This window comes from Patiria miniata, unplaced genomic scaffold (assembly GCF_015706575.1).
Source record: "Patiria miniata isolate m_02_andy unplaced genomic scaffold, ASM1570657v1 HiC_scaffold_23, whole genome shotgun sequence".
In the NCBI taxonomy this organism is placed as follows: Eukaryota; Metazoa; Echinodermata; class Asteroidea; order Valvatida; family Asterinidae; genus Patiria; species Patiria miniata.
The window spans coordinates 2,466,652-2,486,225 of NW_024037062.1; the positions used below are offsets into that span (position 1 = coordinate 2,466,652).

Genomic DNA, 19,574 nt, shown 5'->3' on the forward strand with positions numbered 1-19,574 from the left:
AAACCGAAGACTTTTTGTTGGCTTAAGGAAGCTGTTCATATAATTTTTTGGCAAAATCGTTGAAAACCACGGCATAAAATTGATGTCCTTATGGCAGCCCATACAAAACGAAGGAAAGGTCTATAGCCTTAGCATACCTATAATAATAATGGACTTGGCTTACCTGTTTAAGAGTAGTAATATCTTGTGTTTTGCTTTGCAACTTATATTGTATTGAAGGCCTTCCGTAGACATAACATGATCGGGAATTATGCCAATGAATGAGTTTAATGATATTAGTTAATGAAGCTAATATGAAACTGTTAGTTAATGAAGCAAATATGAAACTGTTAGTTAATGAAGCAAATATGAAACTGTTAGTTAATGAAGTAATATGAAACTGTTAGTTAATGAAGCTATTATGAAACTGTTAGTTAATGAAGCTATTATGAAACAGTTAATGAAGCTATAATGACACTGTTAGCGTGCCCATCAGAGAATATGAAGTTTGAGCGATACCATTCAACAGCCACGATTTCGAGCATCGCAGCTAATTAGTATGGAAACGAAGTACATTGAGAGAAACCTGAAAAACAACCTGCCTGTAATAAAATGTCTTGATCCGAGTGAAAACGTTTTTGTACGGGCTCTAACAATGTTTCAGGAAACAATCCATCAACAATAGTCGAACCTGGGACGTGATGACTGTTCACATTATGTGGCCCCTTCAATGGATCGACAGACTATTGTGCACGCTATTGTAGCTGCCCCGTGAGGATTATCATAACAATAGCTAGTACAATGCTTTCGCCATTGAAGGGGGCCTTTCGTGTTAGAACCAATAGCGTGCCCGGTTGGTTTGTACACATGGCACGTTTGTAACACATATTCAAGTTGTAAGGACTTGAATGAAGAGTGGTTTACCAAATTTATGATTAAATGTCGTTATTAAATGTCGTTATTCAATAAAGCACGTGAATACAACAAACAAAAAGGTAAACGTGAGATTAAAATATACTATCATAGTACTCTCTTATAAGTGTACATATTTTCCTTTCTTTTCAACAGAATTATTTCAAAAAGTAAGATAATGCCTGCAAAACACTAAACGTGCGGGCTCGTTGTACTCTTTGTTCTATTCGGGCCTTTCAATAATTCACCGGCATAATGAATATACATCTCGTGCCTCCAATCCATGAGGGAGAATTCATTACAGGGTTTTTAATTACTCTCTCGCAAAACTATAATTGCTTTGATAGGCTTCAAATTTTGAAGTCTGGCAAGCATTTTAATCTCACTCCCTATAAATCTCCACTGGTATAAGATCCTACAACATTTTTTTGTCATAACTTTGAATACGGTCGATCGACCACATCGGGTCTGCTACAGTAATGAATTTGGTGCTCCCGATTCTTGTTCATTTGACTTTTGGCATCACGATGGTACAGGGACAAGATGAAGAACCAACAGAGGTAAGGCAAAAAGACTTTTGAGTATAGCACATAAGAATATAACAATTGTATCCACCTCGGCGGTACAGAAAAGGCAAACGGATATTAAAGATATGACGGTATTTTTGTCTTTACGCCAAGTTCAGGTGCGTTCTTCCACACCAAGACGCAGTATGTAATAGACATTCGATGAAAATTGGTCATGTACGCTCCGCTATACGTGGATGCCCATCGATGCGCGCGCAGCGCGTCTTTCAGTGGTCCGATTGAGTTGGCCATGCGCTCTACAATTCATGCAAATGCACAATACTTTTAGTGCCAAGTAGCGAGTTAAGAATAACACGACACTTAAAACCCAACTGCAAGTTTTCTTTCTGGCATGACGAACTCTGAAGACAACACAGGTTTAATAACGATTATACCTTTATATCGAGAAAGAACAAAATTCGTTTGATTTGATCATTTGACACCTTCCTATTTTGTTCGCCCGTGCAGACGGACCGGGGACCACCCAGGCCCCTATATCACCCAGAGCCCATCGAAGAGAACTACGTACCGGGAACATTCCAGTCTGACATGCGGCTGACATTTCCACAAGTGAACGATTTGTATGTGAGTGTCTCGGAACAGATGAACGGAACGCAAAAGCGACGAGCAGTAAGCAGTACCAAATGGCTGCGTGGTATTATACCCTACGAGATTGATGACAACTTTGGCCGTAAGTGCTGTCACTTTTACCCCCTACAAACTGCTCTGAAGAAGGGCGTCATTTTTGAGTGGGTGCCATCATCCCGAATTCCTGTGACGTATTTCTAAACACTTTCTGAATTGTTTTTTAAGCAACAAACTTAAGTAGGATGCGTATTACAACGTTCATGTTTTTAGCTCAGCGGCTGCTAAGTATATACATTTTGAGAAAACAAAACAAAATGCACAATATTTGGGGTCTTGTAAGTGGATTCATATGCTAATGCGGGCACACGTTCATCAAACCATCTTCAACAATAAATGGTTTCGATTGAAACCATTTCTGGTGTAATAATTTCACAGGCTATCATGGTGCCAGCCCTATCCGTCATTAGATCGGTATAGGTAGGTGCATGTGTTTCCAATTCCGGGTAATTACTAATGTTCCTGTGTATTTAACATTTATGGTGCTTTCTATCAGACTAGTATTCGAGTAACCAAACATCGAGTCCGAGTGCGAATCCGAGTCACCTCTCAACAGGCGCGGATCCAGAGGGGGGGGGGGGGTCAACCCCCCCCCCCCAGCTCTGACATTTGTTTTCATAGAAACACATTCAAAATAATGTGAAACACTCCCCCGCCCCCCCCCCCCCCCCTGCTCTGACACCCAAAAACAAATATGACAATTATCCTGGTAATAATATCCACCTGTACACAAAATTCGGTCATAGCCAGCTGGGTTACGGGGGTACTTGTACACTATTCTGTAAAATAGTGTTGACGATCGTCGTATTTGAACAGCGCCCCCATTGAAAGTATGGTACGAAATTATAGTGCGCATGCGCAAGGTATATCGCCCCTGGAGGTGTATACCTTGCCAAAAAATCGCTATGACGATTATCCCCCTCATTAATTTTGATACCGGTGGCCAACATTTTGGACCGAGGCTGATGGCCTAATTGGTGCGTTTCTTCTGCACTGCACAGGCTGTATCGCTTGCTCTACAGAGGATCGTCTTTCAAATAATTTGTGCTTTGTAGTAATTGGTCGAGTCCCGAGTCCGAGTCATTTTTTGTCATTGTGACTCGAGTCCGAGTCCGAGTCACGGGAAATGGGACCCGAGTCCGAGTCCGAGTCCGAGTCCGAGTCCGAGTCCGAGTCCGAGTCCGAGTCACGATTCATACAAGTCTTCTTTTGATCTTTTAGAGGAAATCCGTACCACTATCCAGCAAGCGATGGACTTGTGGGAAGAGAACACGTGTATCACATTCCGAGAGTATACTCCAGAAGTCGCAGAGGAACTGGGAACTGAACATCGTGTCCTTTTCGAGAAGGCGAGTGCGGGGTAAGTTCTCCACTGATAAATCTGATGCACAACAAGCGTAGAATTAACGTCTTGGTGATTTTTTTTAGAGGGAGCTAGCTGTGTGTGATAAAAAAACCAACGTTTTGCATTTATCCCTCCCATTCCCTTTGAAATATAATATTAAACCACCATTAGCACCAACGGTACACTAATGACATCGAGTTATATGGCTGGACTCAAGTCTGTGCTGCATTTTGTATTTTGCGAAGGTATAGTACTATGGTAATGCAGGTTGTAAGCTCGTGACGAGACAATTGAAGTACGTGATAAGCTTTGCAATTTCCGGTAGATTAACAATAACGAGATTCTGACTCGGGAAGGCTTGCAAATCATGATGGATCGTCGGTGCTGTACACTAAAGTGTGTAGTTTATTCATGCACGCAACTCCCTTATATGAAGTCAAAACCACTAATAAAATTGTAATTATTGTAATAAAAAGGCCGACAAAACCATTAAATAACACAAAGGCTTTCCTTATAATTTGTTGCTTTTATATACTACTTAGTATTGGTACAAAACACTGCATTCTGAGGAGGCATGACCATGCTGACCCCATGAAACCTAAACATGTATAGTATTTGCCACCACTCACAAAACTAAATTTTACCATTATAAATTGCAATAAATCTCTGATTTTTTTTCATCGGCAGATGCGTGTCTTGGGTCGGCATGATTAACCATTTTCCCCAGACTATTTCGCTGTCAGAAGAGCGATGCAATTATGTAAGTGATCCGATGGAAAGTCCTCGTCCAGGGAGCTTTATTTAGATTTACATACACGTATATGCCACACAATATCAACCAGGTAGATTTCCCATCTTTTCTCAGTAATAGTAAGACGTAAGGTTAGTTTCATTTCAACAAGACATTGGAAATAAGATAAGTAAACAATCTAAGTCATACAATTTTCGGTGATTTAAAGGTAGAGTCCATCATTTGCAGCCATCCAAAAAGTAACTGGCGTAATTATTGTTGAAAAACTAACTTGGTTGAAAGATAGTAAGGAGACTAAACTCCCTGTGAAATTATTCTTTCTGGGAAGCTGTCATTTTGAAGTAATCAACGAAAGAAGGCATTTCCAACGGTGATTCTTAAGAAGCACCGTAGGAAAATTTAAATTAGTAGTTCGTTTTGTTATTCAGCGCAGCGCGCACAAGTATTCGAACGACGCACACGCGCGCGCGGTTGTTATAATTCGTCGGATCAGTGCGCGACGTCGCGTATAGTTGCAATTCAAAACAATTCAAAACATGATTCAGCAACTTTTGATTTGAAATTGAGATCTTAGAATGCTGTTTTTCTCGGAATGTACAGCTGAAGCTTAGCTGAAACTTCATCAGGTTAGTTGCTCAGTATCCTTCATTAGATTTTGAACTCTTTTGTTGCTTCAAACGAACAAAATGCACAAATTACAAATGATGGACTCTACCTTTAAGGACGATGTGTCCTTTTATTTAAGAAAATGGGTCGTTCAGTGTCTTAATTGAGAACGTTGGCACGAATCTTAGCAAGTAGAGTATAATAAACGATGGTGATTGCTGAAACTCATCATCCAAATTACTTGATTTTTTTCTGGTTAAGATGGGAACAATCGCACATGAGATCGGCCATGCTGTGGGTTGGCACCACGAACAAGGAAGGCCAGACAGGGACGGGTACGTGACGGTCCTATACGATAATATCAAGGCGGGGTTTGCATCAAACTTCAAGACCTATGAAGTTGAGACGTACGGTGTCCCTTACGACATTGAATCGATAATGCATTATGGATCAGAGGTAAGAATGAGTCCATTGCAGCAGTGCGCCCTCACTGAGGGTAGTTAGAACCAATTTAAGTCAGCGATATTATAAGTACAATGTAGCTGCTCGTGCGTATCGCAGGCTGCCCTCCTTGTGGCGCCAGAAGCGAGGAGACTTTACCAGTCCTCATGCGAGATCTATGAACGACCCAATGTTTTTTTTTCTGTCTGTCTATAGACCCTTACAGGAACCTTAGGTATCCTTAGCGGACATTCGGTCAAGGTGTAAATTGTGTGCTCCCCTGAAAACCCATCGATTATTTCTTTTCAATAAGATTTATTTTGAAAAGAATGTTGCAACAGCGGTTGTGTATACAAAGTCCATGGAGAATCAAGTATTTCCTAACATAATTGGAAATGTTTTTCAGTCCCAGATTCATGTTTTAGCATTAAGAAATGACCTTCATTGAGATGATATATGAAGAAAAAAATTGGCGTTAGGTTGCAACATTATTTCCATTATTTTAGAATGTTGTATATTTTGAACGATTAAACCGTTTGCATTGTAGGAGTACGCTTGCAATTCAGCAGAAATGAAAGCCATAAGCCAACTCAGCCCGACCCGTCTTAGATTCTAAATATCGGTCCACCTTTCTTTTTTATAACTAGTATTTTTTGTTATTAGTATTTCTCTAAAGGCAGTGGACTGCTGACGATTGAGCCCAAGAACCCACTGGATCTGTTCAAGATGGGAAACCGGGAAGATTTTACATTTTACGATCGGAAGATCGCCAATGTAATGTATGAGTGTTCCAGTGAGTATAATTACTTGGTCAGTTTTAAAATGCGAACATTCTATAAGCTAAGTTTTATGATCATGTTTCATCTGGTATTCATGTTTTATTTCCATGTTTGCCAGAATAAAAACCCATGCATGTATTTATGCAAACTATAAAGCATGGTGTCATCTTTTTAAAGTAAAGAAAAAGTTATTTATACCTATGTTTCCCTGATTTACCAAATGCTTTTTTCTGCTAAACGAAATAACATTTTAACTTATTAAAACGATACTGTGGGTAACATGATACTGGCTTTTTTCTATGTACACTAAATGTGTTAAAGGAAGGGGATAAAAGTAAGCTATGAAAACGATTATGAGTCTCACATGTACAGGGTGAGTAAAAAAACAAACCAAATGGCCCCCTAAATTGTATTTGTGTTTAAAAGTCCATAAACTTGAAAAACTCATGAACGATACGAATGATTCATTAACTAAAATAAAGTTTATTAATTGGGTTTTTACATGCAAGATCTGGAAAACGCTACATGCAGTATTTTGTTTTTAAGAGGGATGCCATTTCTGTTTCCTTTTTTTTACTCACCTTGTATGTTACATCTAGATCGCTCGATTATTTATTGACTTGCTCATTTCTCTAGGTGAGTGTGATCCGCTTTTACAGTGTGAAAACGAAGGATATGTTGGGAAAGATTGTAAATGTTACTGCAAACCAGACTACAGCGGAACGTACTGTGAGATTTACATGCAAGGCAGCGATAACGCAGGTGAGATAAAACAATTAACTCAACTGAACCCATACCAAGCCAACCCAACCAATTTCCCAGCCCTTAGCCCATACAAACCCAACCCAAAATAAACCTTAACCCAAACCTAGCCCAATCGAACCCAACCCAACCGAAGCCGATAAATACAACCTAACCCAACTGCAACCCAACGCAACCCAACGCAACCCAACGCAACCCAACGCATCACCTAGCCAAGCCTAAGACAAACCAAGCCAAGCCAACAAAACCCAACCCAACCCACACGAAGTGTGTATTTACCTGCAATCGGGGACCCCCTATTGTCCCTCTTTTGTTTGTACTCTACCTTTATTAAGGAAGACCTCCCATATGTTTTGTACACGAATCGAAATTAGGGACCTCTCGGGAATGGGGGACCCTATTGTCCTCTATTGTTCAACGTCCCCTATTGAATGCAGACACAGACTCAACCGAACCTGAATGCAACTTAAACCAACCAAACCTATTCAAACCCGACATATATGCTTCTGAATGCCATTGTGCATGTCTGAATTTTTTGGTGACAGAATGCATGAGCGAACTATCAGCTGATGAAGACGTGAAGACCATCATGTCACCAGGATATCCCACTGCCTACGATAGTTTAATGACATGTGCCTGGTTAATACAGGTATGTAGTTTTTAAATACCCAAATTGGGATTTATTCCATAAAAAAACGTCATTTCCCCAATTGAATCTCCAGAAATAAGGTATCAGTCATTGTTTTAAATGAGTTTTGCCCATCTCTCCTTTACAATGATTTGGTCTGGCATCGCCAATTGTATTGAACATGTTGCATTAATTGATTTGATCTAACGTTGCTTTTACCAGGGTCCACCCAACACGACGCTTAGCCTTGTTTTCACCGATTTTGAAGTAGAGATAAGCTCACGTGACATTTGCTTCGACTACGTTCAAGTGCGCAGTGATTCCTACATCTACACTGGTGGAAAAGAGTCAGTAGTGTTAACTTTTTTTTAACAGTGAGAAGAACATGGTTAGAAATCTTGCACACCGATGTTGACGAAAGTCGATCTCCGTTATGACAAATCGAAGAGAAAAAGAGACAGTTTTGTCCCGTAATTTGCACGTAAAACTCTCAAAACTTCAAAGGATAAAAGAAGTCAAGTCGTTTTGTGAAAATTTATGAATTAATCATCTTTTTATAATACTACTTTTCTTAGGTTTGGATATGCGATTTATATTTCTAGCTATTGTGGAAACGAACCGCCCCCGCCAATTGTGTCCACTGGAAATCAAATCCTCGTGATTCTCTACACCGACTCGTGGGGGGAACGTAAAGGATTCCGAGCTGATTACTTCATCAACCCTGAGAGTGACGTTACTACCCTGCCCATGGCCTCAACAGTGGTGTCAACCACGGCCCACACCACAGCCCAAACCACGGGCCAAACAACAGTCCAAACAACAGCCCAAACAACAGCTCAAACCACGGACCAAACTACAGCCATCACCACGGCCCAAACCACAGCCGTAATCATGTCACAAACCACAGCCCAAACCACAGCCCATACCACAGCCAAAACCACAGCTGCAACCGCGACACAAATCACAGCCGTACCCACGGCTCAAACCACAGTCCAAACCTCAGCTCAAACCACGACCCAAACCATAGCCGTAACCACGGCCCAAACTACACACCAAACCACACCCCAAACCTCAGCTCAAACCACGGCCAAAACCACAGTCGTAACCACGGCCCAAACTACAGCCCAAACCTCAGCTCAAACCGCAGCCAAAACCTCCGCCCAAACAACCTTCCGAATCACGGCCTCAGCATCGATCCCTATCTTGGCATCAACCACCACTGTGACAACACACCCCCCGACTTCCATCAAGCCAACGGCGAAGTGCGGTAAGCCCTAGCCGAGAAATAGTGACAACACCAAATTCCGTCAACAGTGGTTTCAATGTAGAGTGTATAATATCATACAGGTCTCCCAATTAAGGCCCTTGTTTGGAATTATTCTGTCAACACTTCACCTCTTCTGCGACTGAAGAAATCATACCTCTCCTTAAACTATAAAGTCGATTTTACTCACTACGATAAAGAAAATTGACACTTGTATGACACGTAAATCAGAGCAATTAATTCAAAACCACATTCCGAGATAAGTAATTAAAGACATCAGTACGCTGTTCCACAAAAGTCACACATGGCCAGCCCGGCGCTCCTTCATATATTAGACAAAATGCATGTGCACCTTTGTATGAAAAACAGAGAATGAAAGCCGTTTCGGTAGCAGTGTTGTAACTAATATGACAATTACCACACTATCTATTTTGGTTAAATGGAAATATGTACTTTATGACATATTGTACTTTTATGACAAATTATCACAGAAGCGGCTGAAGGAACATGCGGCGGGCAATTCACTGGTTCCGGCTGCATAGCATCGCCGAACTATGGACACGGCGTGTACAATAACAACGAGGAATGTGTTTATCATATTCAGGCGAGTCTGATTAGAGTTAAAATATTTCTCATTATGAAATCCCAGCCTGTGGATTATTGGTCACAATAACTAGCCTGTCGTACCACTGTGTAAAAACTTAGGCCATAATCACAGTACTTGGTACCTTGGAATTCGGAATCAAGTTTGCCTTGAAGTTGGAGCAATAAGTCATGCTCGGACTGGTTTTGGACTAACATGAATTTCAAGAATCATTTAACTTGACTTCAATAACAATCAGATGAATGTTATGTTACTCATAGGTTGATGCTGGTAAACGAGTTCGGTTGACAGTAGAACACCTTGATATCGAATATGAGGAGACTTGCACGTGGGACAGATTGGTAGTTATTCCTGGGGACACGCTTGGCTCACTGAGGTAAGATATGTGGTGCTTTGTACCCATGCAACCCCATGCCGGTATTCGAATTCTTAATGCAAAATATCGCTGGCAATTCCCTTAAATACACAATTGTTTTCAATGATAGAGGAATATATATAACGAACGGGTGATAATATGTCTCAGTGAGGTATATAGCGCCCGTTGTTAGCTTCAACAATAAGCCTCTGTATTGATGACGTCACACTTTGTTAACAAAATCATGTGCACTTCCCTATGGAGCCAGTGGGGGCCCACGGTCCACTGAGCACCATAGGAAAGCACACACGTAAACAAAGTGTGACGTCATCAGTACAGAGGCTTATTAATGTCTAAGTTGGTTTAACTAAAGAGCCATTTGACTTCAAATAATGGCCGCGTCCAATTTAGTTATTTCAGCCGGCCGTAAGTTAGCCAAGTAAGTAGGACTTGGCTAATGTCATTTGCCTTAATCCAGAAAAATTACAATCAAACAAATGAAACAAAGCAAAATCTATTTTTTTTTTCTGTCTCTCTTTGTATCAGGACTTGCGGTTCGGAGCTCCCTTTTGGGACTTTTGTGTCCCTTGACAACACCATGACGGTGAAGATGATCAGCGATGGATTTGTGGCTAAAGGCGGATTTGCAGCAAGCTTCCAGGGGATTACCGTGGATTAGAAGGATTAATTAAGAGCAAAATGCCAGTACATTGCTGCCTAAAAGCCTCATCAAACTACTCATTGTTATCTATCATCTGCAACATACAGGAGGCTTCTTAATTTAGGGTGACAGTGAATTAGTATCTATATTTTATTTATGAGTTGGCTTACCAGTAAAAGATTGGTGGTATGTTTTCTTTTCTTTTCCACTTACATTAAGACCTCAATGAAGACATAACATTTAGAAACTTTGCAATCCTAAATGATTTTAAATATTTATGATGCTTTAATAAAGATTTTATCGGGAATATTAAGCTGAAGAGACAAATATACGGCAATATATTTTTATTTCGAGCATTCTAAATAAGTAAGGAAAAATAATAAGTAAACCTGTTCTACCTGTCTTGAGCTGTCTTGATCCGGTCCACGTTATTGTACGGGTTCTATTGATGTTTCAGAAGAGAAAGAGTATCTACCACGTTTAAGGAGAAAACCCTAATTGTAAAAGCGAATTCAAGGCAGACAACGGACTAGAGGATTGGTTGAAAATAGATGAAGCCCATCTCTAGCAATAATCATCCCAAACAGTAAACATAATTCATTTCTCAATTGTAATCGTGGACAAAACAGTTCTATGGTTATTTTTCAATACATTGTACGCCTTAAAAGATACCTGTAATCAGTTAGTTATGTCATGTGCTCTTATACACCTGTTCCTAATACCAATCGACAGACTCTGCTGCTTCCAACACATATATTTCTTCGGGCCTATTAAGTTTGTAGAATCTGTGGAGCCCATTAAACTACTGCATCATTGATTTCAAAACAGTTGTCGTCGCTCCTCCGTTTTATATATCATTAAGCCATCAAACAAACAAACAAATAAACAAACAGAAATCGGTATCTGGGGACAGCTGGCATTGCCTCCGTTTAGCCCCCCCCCCCCCTTCCCCCTCCATCCCCTACCTCCCCGGGAGGCGAGATTTTTTTTCATACCACATTTCCGCTATGGGCGTTTAGCATTATATTGATGATAAATTTATGCGCCCATCAAATGTTCCCCCTCCCCCTCCCCCTCCCCCCCCCTCCCCACGCTGCCCCAGGTCCGATGTCGGGATTTGGTCAAGTTTTTCATGCCCCAGGGTGGGGATTTTGGTCACTCAATTTACATTGTTAACATTGGCGTACTACATGGAAAGGCAATCACTAGTGCGCCCAACGTACGCATGTATGTCGGGACATGGTCGGGGATTGTCACTTAAACTTTGCCCGAGGGGTGGGGATTTTAAAATCACACGTCTTGGGTGGGACAGCCCGGGGAGGGGTGGAGGAACAATTGATAGGCGCATTAAAGAGGTTGTGGAATGCTGAAAATCGTTTTGTTTTTTATATTTTTTTTTATTGTAGAGTAGACCCATATAATCATAATGACAAAGTCCCATTCTTTTGTAATGTGCGTTTATATGTTTATAAAACTGAAATGCATCGAGTAATTTGTTGGTCGGCGAGCGCATAATTGAAATCAACAGTCGTCGGGTTCTTCGTAAATTGAGAAAAATCGGGACGTAATAAACAGGACTCATTTATACTACGCTGCATTGGGAGTCCTGTTTATTACGTCACGATTTACTATATTTTGTTTGCTGCCCCCAACGATGACTTTTACACAACTTGCACGTTCGGGTCGAAACAGGACCTGAAAAAACAGCTCTCAAAAGTACCATTTGTACTCATTTCAGGACAGACGCAATAGTCGGTTTTTATTTCATCACACCTTAGGCTACATATACCCGAAAAATGACGGAAATGTTTTCGAGCATTCCACAACCTCTTTAATGTGGTGTACAAAGCATATAGTGCATGGCGGATCCTTCATTTTCAAATAGGGTCGGTGGAGGGTATTGAAATCAACAGAGAGACAATTGGGAGGGACAGTAATTGAGAGGGACCAATTAGGGCCTAAATAACGAATCGAGATTATATGACGAAGGTTATGTCAGGAATCTTGAGGAACATTTGGGATTTTCTTCCCTGTATATTAGGAGGATCATTAAGTTCTCTTCTGTCAGCACGAATTATTGTTTTATGCCCATTTTATGTCTATTCATAAAATGGATGATTAGAAGGGAATATTGATGTGAAGCGAATATAACAGGCTCAGTGTTGTCCCGAGTGATTGTGAGAAGAAACATCGCTTGGGTGGGACTCCAACCCACGACCTTCTGCTTACTAGTTCAGACATCTTACCGCTCGACTACCGAGCTTGCCGGCGGGCAGGACACACATGATTCAATACATGTACATGTACTATGGCTGTGGAAAGATTTTGTCACGAAACCACTTATCCTGTAATCCTTGAGAACGGTAAGCTCCCGCACTATAATTTTTGGTATTTATATTAAGCACTGACTGGCTTTTATTCGCTCTCAGTTGGCGCCCCATGTACATTGTACGACTATTATGTGCGATTTCCATTAGCGTGTCGTTCAGCCAGCATCTCCCGCCGTTCCTACCGAGCTACGTACCCCTCATCACTGGATCGTGCCGGGGCTGATGGTACTACCGGACGGAGACCTGGACTGTCGTGGCCCGCCTGATGTGGCTGACTTCCCGGGGTTCAACGCTGGCTTACCTGTGGCTTGGCTGATCCACGGCTGGGTGCGGAGTAGCCCCGTAAATGTGGCCTATTTACTGGACTACCTCCGTAAACATAGGCCACACATTCACATGTACAAAAACGTGTCGCACTTTGCCAAATTTTGATTTTCACGTTTAGGCTTAGTTTGTAGTTTTTATTGCTTTAGAAGCATACTCACCCTCTTTATAGGCTAATCAGAAAGTGCTGCCTTTTTCAGATGTCTATTTTTCGTGAGATTTCCAGATTCATTTTCACACGTTTGCGTATCAAAATTTCAACATGAAATTTCACAAAAATAAGACATCTGAAAAAGGCAGCACTTTCTGATTGCGTTGTTTCCTTTTCCTTTACAATGATTTCCCTTGTACAATCACAGACAACCGTCCTTTTGATCGCTTCTCTTGCGTCTGGTATAATGTGAGTTTAGTATGAAATATACCGACTCATTGGTAGTTACAGGTCACGTGTAATATGGTTAGAACTCATATGTGATAAAAGGGACCAGATTTCATAGGAGTCCAAATTTTAACAAAGGAATCCTGGATTTATCTGTACTGTTCCATTAAAGACACAAGTTTTCTTCGCAGCGTTATCGTCGCACGCACACATTTTTATTGGCGTTATAGCGTTACGGTTTTTAATCGTCGCGCGCGCATGATTTTCAACGTCGCAGCGTTACAGTTTTCGACGTCGCAAGCGCACACAAGTTGAGCTTCAACGTGAGAGACGCACGGTTTTCGAAGTCGCAGCGTTACAGTTTTTGGCGTCGCAGCGTTTCCCGGTTTTCGACGTGACACACATAAACGATTCGACGGCGTTCCATATACACGTGTTATGATAAAGATGTCGTTGCATGCATTGACTGCACATGACGTATGGCTTCGGAACCATTCTCATGCATTATGCATCCGCGAATAACGGACCAATGACGCACAGGAAAGAAATATCACAGGTACAGTACTTAATATCAGTGCAGGGGCGGATCCAGGATTTTTTGCGGGGGGGGGGGCATCAGCAAATCAATGCTGAAATGTAGACGGGTGTTTCTTTTTCTCCGGACACTTGGTCTTTGTAAAATCAATAGGGGGGCTCAAACCATACTGTCAATGCGGGTGTTGTTCAAATATGACGATCAATCGATCATCAACACTACAGAAAAGTGTACAAACCCATGAAACCAAGCTGGATCTGACCGAATGTTGTACACAAGCGGATATTATAGGTTTTCCCGGTTATTTTAAAACATTTTTCATTCAAATTCACCAACTCTAACATTCAAGTCATTGTCCAAGAAAAATTTCACACTGTTAAACAAAACCAATTTAGTCATTTACCATTTGATTTTTTTGGTCAGGCTCTTTAGTTACCAGGTCGAGAAAATTCGTCATTATAGATTAATTCGTTGCCGAATGGAAGCATTCAGATATCGAATTCGTCTTATATAAACCAATTAGACGAATTTGATATCTGAATAACAAGGTTTGGCGTAAACGAGACGAAATCGAATACTCCGGGACGAAAACGTGCGCTCATTGTTTGAATTTGGTTTTAACTGAATTTGAAATTGTCTGACGAGAGACGAAATTGAACATTGGAAGTGCACTTAATCGACGTTGATGGACGAATTTGAATATAAGAATGCATTCGAATGACAAACGTTTTAAAATAGCCTGGAAAAACCAGTATAATTACCAGTATAATTGTCATAATTTATATTGGGTGTCAGAGCGGGGGGGGGGGAGTTCACATTGTTTTAATGTATTTCTATGAAAAAAAACCTCCCCCTCCGGATCCGCGGGGGCTCTGGGGGCGTGCCCTCAATGCCCCCAGGCAGGTGTCCGTCCCCCCCCCCCCCACCAACCCACCCACTAAAAAATCGAAACTTACCCCCTCGCCCATGATATCGTTTGTTTTAGTAATTAAAGCAAAAAGAGTAATGTGGATGACTAGTTTTATAGTTGATTCGAATACCCTTAAGCCTAGTATGGAAGGAGAAGAACGAATTCCTTCATTAAATTAAATAAGATAAAAATGAAATCGGAATAAATTGATAAGGAAAAAAATGCGCCCTCTACATATCGTCAAAAGAGGTCATTGGAAGGCATTAAATAAAGGTCACATATTTTGTTATCATTCATCCACTCAGTGGATGTGATGTACATAATCAGTGGCGTAGCCGGGAAGGAGGATGGGGGGTATCCCCCCCCCCCCCCCCCTCGCGATCGACGTCATGCACGTGGACTAACCACGGACCAAATACACAAATGTAAATGGTCCGTGGACTAACCGACTTGAAGCTCAGCACGGATGAGCGAGTGCCCTTTGTCACTATACCTCCAATAAAATTAGTCCGAGAAACTAGGACTCTACGAATCGCATTTTTTAACATTTGGAGACGGTCGGGCCGCGATAGTACGGTCCTAGGATCATAAAGTACATGGCGGTATCAATAACCTCTTTTGACCATTTTCACTCGTACCCCCTGTCATAATCTTCAGATTTCTGCCCCCAAAACAGTCCTCAAACTGCCAGACTTTGATTGGTCGCCATGGCGACCAATCCAGGTGACCATGAAAGTGCCCTGTGATTGGTCTGTCTGTCTGTCTGATGCAAGTCAAGTTTTCCTGAATTCAAAATGGCATCCCCCAACAAGGCTTGTGCGACAAGGATGTTTCCCGAATTGAAGGTGGAATTTCTCTTTTCTTCCCAAAGGTATTTGAACCTAACCCCCACCATTTGTATTCCCAATTCCCACTGAAGCATACAGGGGCGCGCATCAGGCAGTTTGAGGACTGTTTTGGGGATGAAATCTGAAGATTATGATAGGGGGTACGAGTGAAAATGGTCAAAATAGAAGTTGTCAGCTGGTCTGCTGGCTGAACTGAAGTGTGACTTGACCATGTGGCAGCTTTTATAGGGGGAACATGTGGGCTTAGGTAAACAAACAGGGGGTCACACTACCAACAAAGGGGGGGACATCTAAACTTCAACTAAAATGATTTTCTTTTTCTAAGGGGAGCTACTCCTATTTAATACACTATAAAAATACACAAGTAAAACTTGGCACTGCCACACTTGCACTATAATATATTACTTGGACATGGTTGTATAGCAAGGACCTATGGTTGTACCATGGAGGAAGGAATAGAAAAATACAACTTGGAAAACGATAAACTAAACGAGAATATGCTGAAATGTAGCGCCCACTGAGAAAGAGAACTGGAGTTGTAATACATGCATGTCAACCGTGCAGACAAGTTCTGGGAGAGAATATTCAACCGACGGCGAGATTACTTACACCATGGAGGAAGGAACACCTCCATGCTTACACAAGCCAAAACTGTAAAAGATTTAATGTTTTCATATTCCTTGCTCTATGGTTATTCCAAATGGTCCGGCCGTGATTATTTTAATTAATCTGTTATTACTGATCATTTGTCAAACCTGTTTTATAAACCAACAAACAATCAATTGTTGTTCTATGCATTTTAACTGGACTGGTGGTATTACCATTAAATCCCATATTCAAGGCATAAATAGATATTTGTTGATGTATGATGTAACATAGCATGGCGCCGCCACTGACGTGGTGTACTTTGCTTGTTCGTCTGTCGCGCTATCTAGAGCAACAGTTTTGTACTGAACTTTCACAAAAACCGGTATAATTTCATACTAGAGTTGGGGTGCGGGAAGGCAAAATAGGGGTGCGGGCGTGAATTTGCAGCATGTTAGTGCCAAGAGAAGAATAATCATTCGTACATATGAATAATTAATTAGCCATAATTCCAAAACCCTTTGCCCTATCATGAAATTTCTTGGGTATATTTATGAAGAGTTGCTCTATACATTTTCTTCGTCACTCGGGGGGGGGGGGCGTGAATTTGCAGCATGTTAGTGCCAAGAGAAGAAAGGGGTGCGGGAAGGCAAAATATGGGTGCGGGCGTGAATTTGCAGCATGTTAGTGCCAAGAGAAGAAAGGGGAATCCGCCCCCGGCTGTGAGATGGTCAAAATAACCCGGCCCCTTTAGGGTAAACCAAAGACTGCAAAAGAGGGATGCGGGCGCAAATTCGCAGCATGTTAGTGCCAAGAGAAAACAAATTGCGAGAAGGCAAAAGAGGGGTGCGTGTGTGAATTTGCAGCATGTTAGTGCCAAGAGAAGAATAATCATTCGTACATATGAATAATTAATTAGCCATAATTCCAGAACCCTTTGCCCTATAATCATGAAATTTCTTGGGTATATTTATGAAGAGTTGCTCTATGCATTTTCTTCGTCACTCGGGGGGGGGGAGGGGGCGTGAATTTGCAGCATGTTAGTGCCAAGAGAAGAAAGGGGTGCGGGAAGGCAAAATAGGGGTGCGGGCGTGAATTTGCAGCATGTTAGTGCCAAGAGAAGAATAATCATTCGTACATATGAATAATTAATTAGCCATAATTCCAGAACCCTTTGCCCTATAATCATGAAATTTCTTGGGTATATTTATGAAGAGTTGCTCTATGCATTTTCTTCGTCCCTCGGGGGGGGGGGGAGGGGGCGTGAATTTGCAGCATGTTAGTGCCAAGAGAAGAAAGGGATGCGGGAAGGCAAAATAGGGGTGCGGGCGTGAATTTGCAGCATGTTAGTGCCAAGAGAAGAATAATCATTCGTACATATGAATAATTAATTAGCCATAATTCCAGAACCCTTTGCCCTATAATCATGAAATTTCTTGGGTATATTTATGAAGAGTTGCTCTATGCATTTTCTTCGTCACTCGGGGGGGGGGGGGAGGGGCGTGAATTTGCAGCATGTTAGTGCCAAGAGAAGAAAGGGGTGCGGGAAGGCAAAATAGGGGTGCGGGCGTGAATTTGCAGCATGTTAGTGCCAAGAGAAGAATAATCATTCGTACATATGAATAATTAATTAGCCATAATTCCAGAACCCTTTGCCCTATAATCATGAAATTTCTTGGGTATATTAATGAAGAGTTGCTCTATGCATTTTCTTCGTCACTCGGGGGGGGGGGAGGGGGCGTGAATTTGCAGCATGTTGGTGCCAAGAGAAGAAAGGGGAATCTGCCCCGGCTGTGAGATGGTCAAAATAACCCGGCAACAATGTTACCAAGTGGGCAAATAATTGTTATTTAAAGATTTGGTCAATTCCATAAAAGTGTCAGTCATGCGTAATGCGCTTGTATGTATTTAGTGTATTTTGTACACTCCATGTTCCAACCTTTAATCATCTTAAAGTTACAATTATTCCTTAAAATATAACATAAACAGTCATTTTACTCTTCTCTTCTCTGTATTGTTTTAGTATTAATTTGTTGTTAACAGGTATAATGAATCTAATGCGTAATGTCATCCACGGTAATGTCAGTCACAGAGGTTTATTTGCATATTAAAAGAAATCATGAAAGTTTTGCACATTTACTACATGTGTTGGTTACCCTATAAGCTAAAATGCTCGTGTAGAAATTTTAACTTGAAAAGAAATTTGAAAAACATGTTTGACATTTTTTGGTTGCATCGCTTTTTGTAATGTCAGTCACGACAGTAAACGGCACTCTAATTGGAAAAACTGAACATGAAATTTCAAATTTTCAATACTGTATTGTGTATTCAGGTCCCAGTAACTCCCATGCCAAACAATGGTTCATTTGGCTTTAATTGTTTACACATAAGAGCTGATTTGATATTCAAAATTAGTAAAAATGCAGTGTCAGTGACGGTCTTAGGCTTAGTGTAATGTCAGTCACAAAAAACGACGCTTTTTTCCCATAAAAGCATTCAGGATAGCAATAAAAATCTGCCCTTCATTGTTTTCTTAGCACGGGGTCTGGGTATATCAACTTCTGTTGTTGACATACGAGGCTATTTTAATTGGGTGTTAATTTGTTTTATATTAACAGGCATATTCTTTCAAAAATTCATGATTTTTTTTCCCCCATCTTACTACATGCGTTAGTAACCCTATTAGCTCTAATGTTCTAATGGATTTTGATCTGCAGCACTTTTAACCTGAAGAGAAATTTTAAAAACATGTTTGACATTTTTGGGTTGCATCGCTTTTTTTAATGTCAGTCAGGGCACCAGTCAGGGCTCTGGAGTGCTCTGAAACGTGCGAAACTAAATCAGGCCCACTTTACTCACAGTTTAGCCAGCAAATTTCTCAAAAAATTCCAATGGGGCAAAGAAAATGTCCTCAGTATTTCACCAACCAAGTTTGCAGACTCAATTCAATTTTTAAAGGAGACTTTTCTTTAATATTTTGCACATGAGAGGGAAGTCAAGTGATTTCAAAATGGGGCTAAATACTAGACTGGTATACATGTTCAACCATGGTCCAACTATTTGAAAAGACTGACCTCTTCATTCAGAGTCAATAGTCTGGTGGCTTGACTATGGAGAAATGTGTAGTAAATTGAGACTAGTTCCCGCTAGTTCCCATTTTGGGACTCTCATACACAGTATTGAGTCCCAAATTTTCGGACTATCACGGCACTAAACAACCCCCAAGTCAAAAAAGCTAACCATGAAATTTCAAAGATTCAATACTCTATTGTGTATTTAGGTCCTAGTAACCCCTTTGCCAAACATGGTTCAGTTGGCTGTAATTGATCAGACATAAGAGCTGATTTGATACATGTAATGTCAGT

The 19,574-nt window shown here is 41.0% G+C and overlaps 1 protein-coding gene across 1 annotated transcript; it reads left to right on the plus strand.

Annotated features, from left to right (window-relative positions):
* Nucleotides 1-1,418: 1,418 nt before the first annotated feature.
* LOC119731368 (protein SpAN-like) lies at nt 1,419-11,101 on the plus strand. The gene is made up of 13 exons (XM_038204545.1): nt 1,419-1,451; nt 1,926-2,148; nt 3,324-3,462; nt 4,135-4,207; nt 5,066-5,260; nt 5,909-6,038; nt 6,661-6,786; nt 7,332-7,435; nt 7,637-7,761; nt 7,990-8,681; nt 9,170-9,282; nt 9,543-9,658; nt 10,184-11,101. Exons 1-13 carry the CDS (start codon nt 1,419-1,421, stop codon nt 10,314-10,316), a joined length of 2,202 nt encoding a protein of 733 aa, XP_038060473.1. The 3' UTR covers nt 10,317-11,101.
* Nucleotides 11,102-19,574: the final 8,473 nt, after the last annotated feature.

What these genes read in the sequence shown, in the direction of transcription:
- LOC119731368 (XM_038204545.1), top strand. Translation starts at nt 1,419, where the DNA reads ATGGTACAGGGACAAGATGAAGAACCAACAGAG. An exon ending in AAGATGAAGAACCAACAGAG is followed by an intron (nt 1,452 to 1,925) that starts GTAAGGCAAAAA and finishes TCGCCCGTGCAG; the next exon opens with ACGGACCGGGGACCACCCAG. An exon ending in ATCTACACTGGTGGAAAAGA is followed by an intron (nt 7,762 to 7,989) that starts GTCAGTAGTGTT and finishes TACTTTTCTTAG; the next exon opens with GTTTGGATATGCGATTTATA.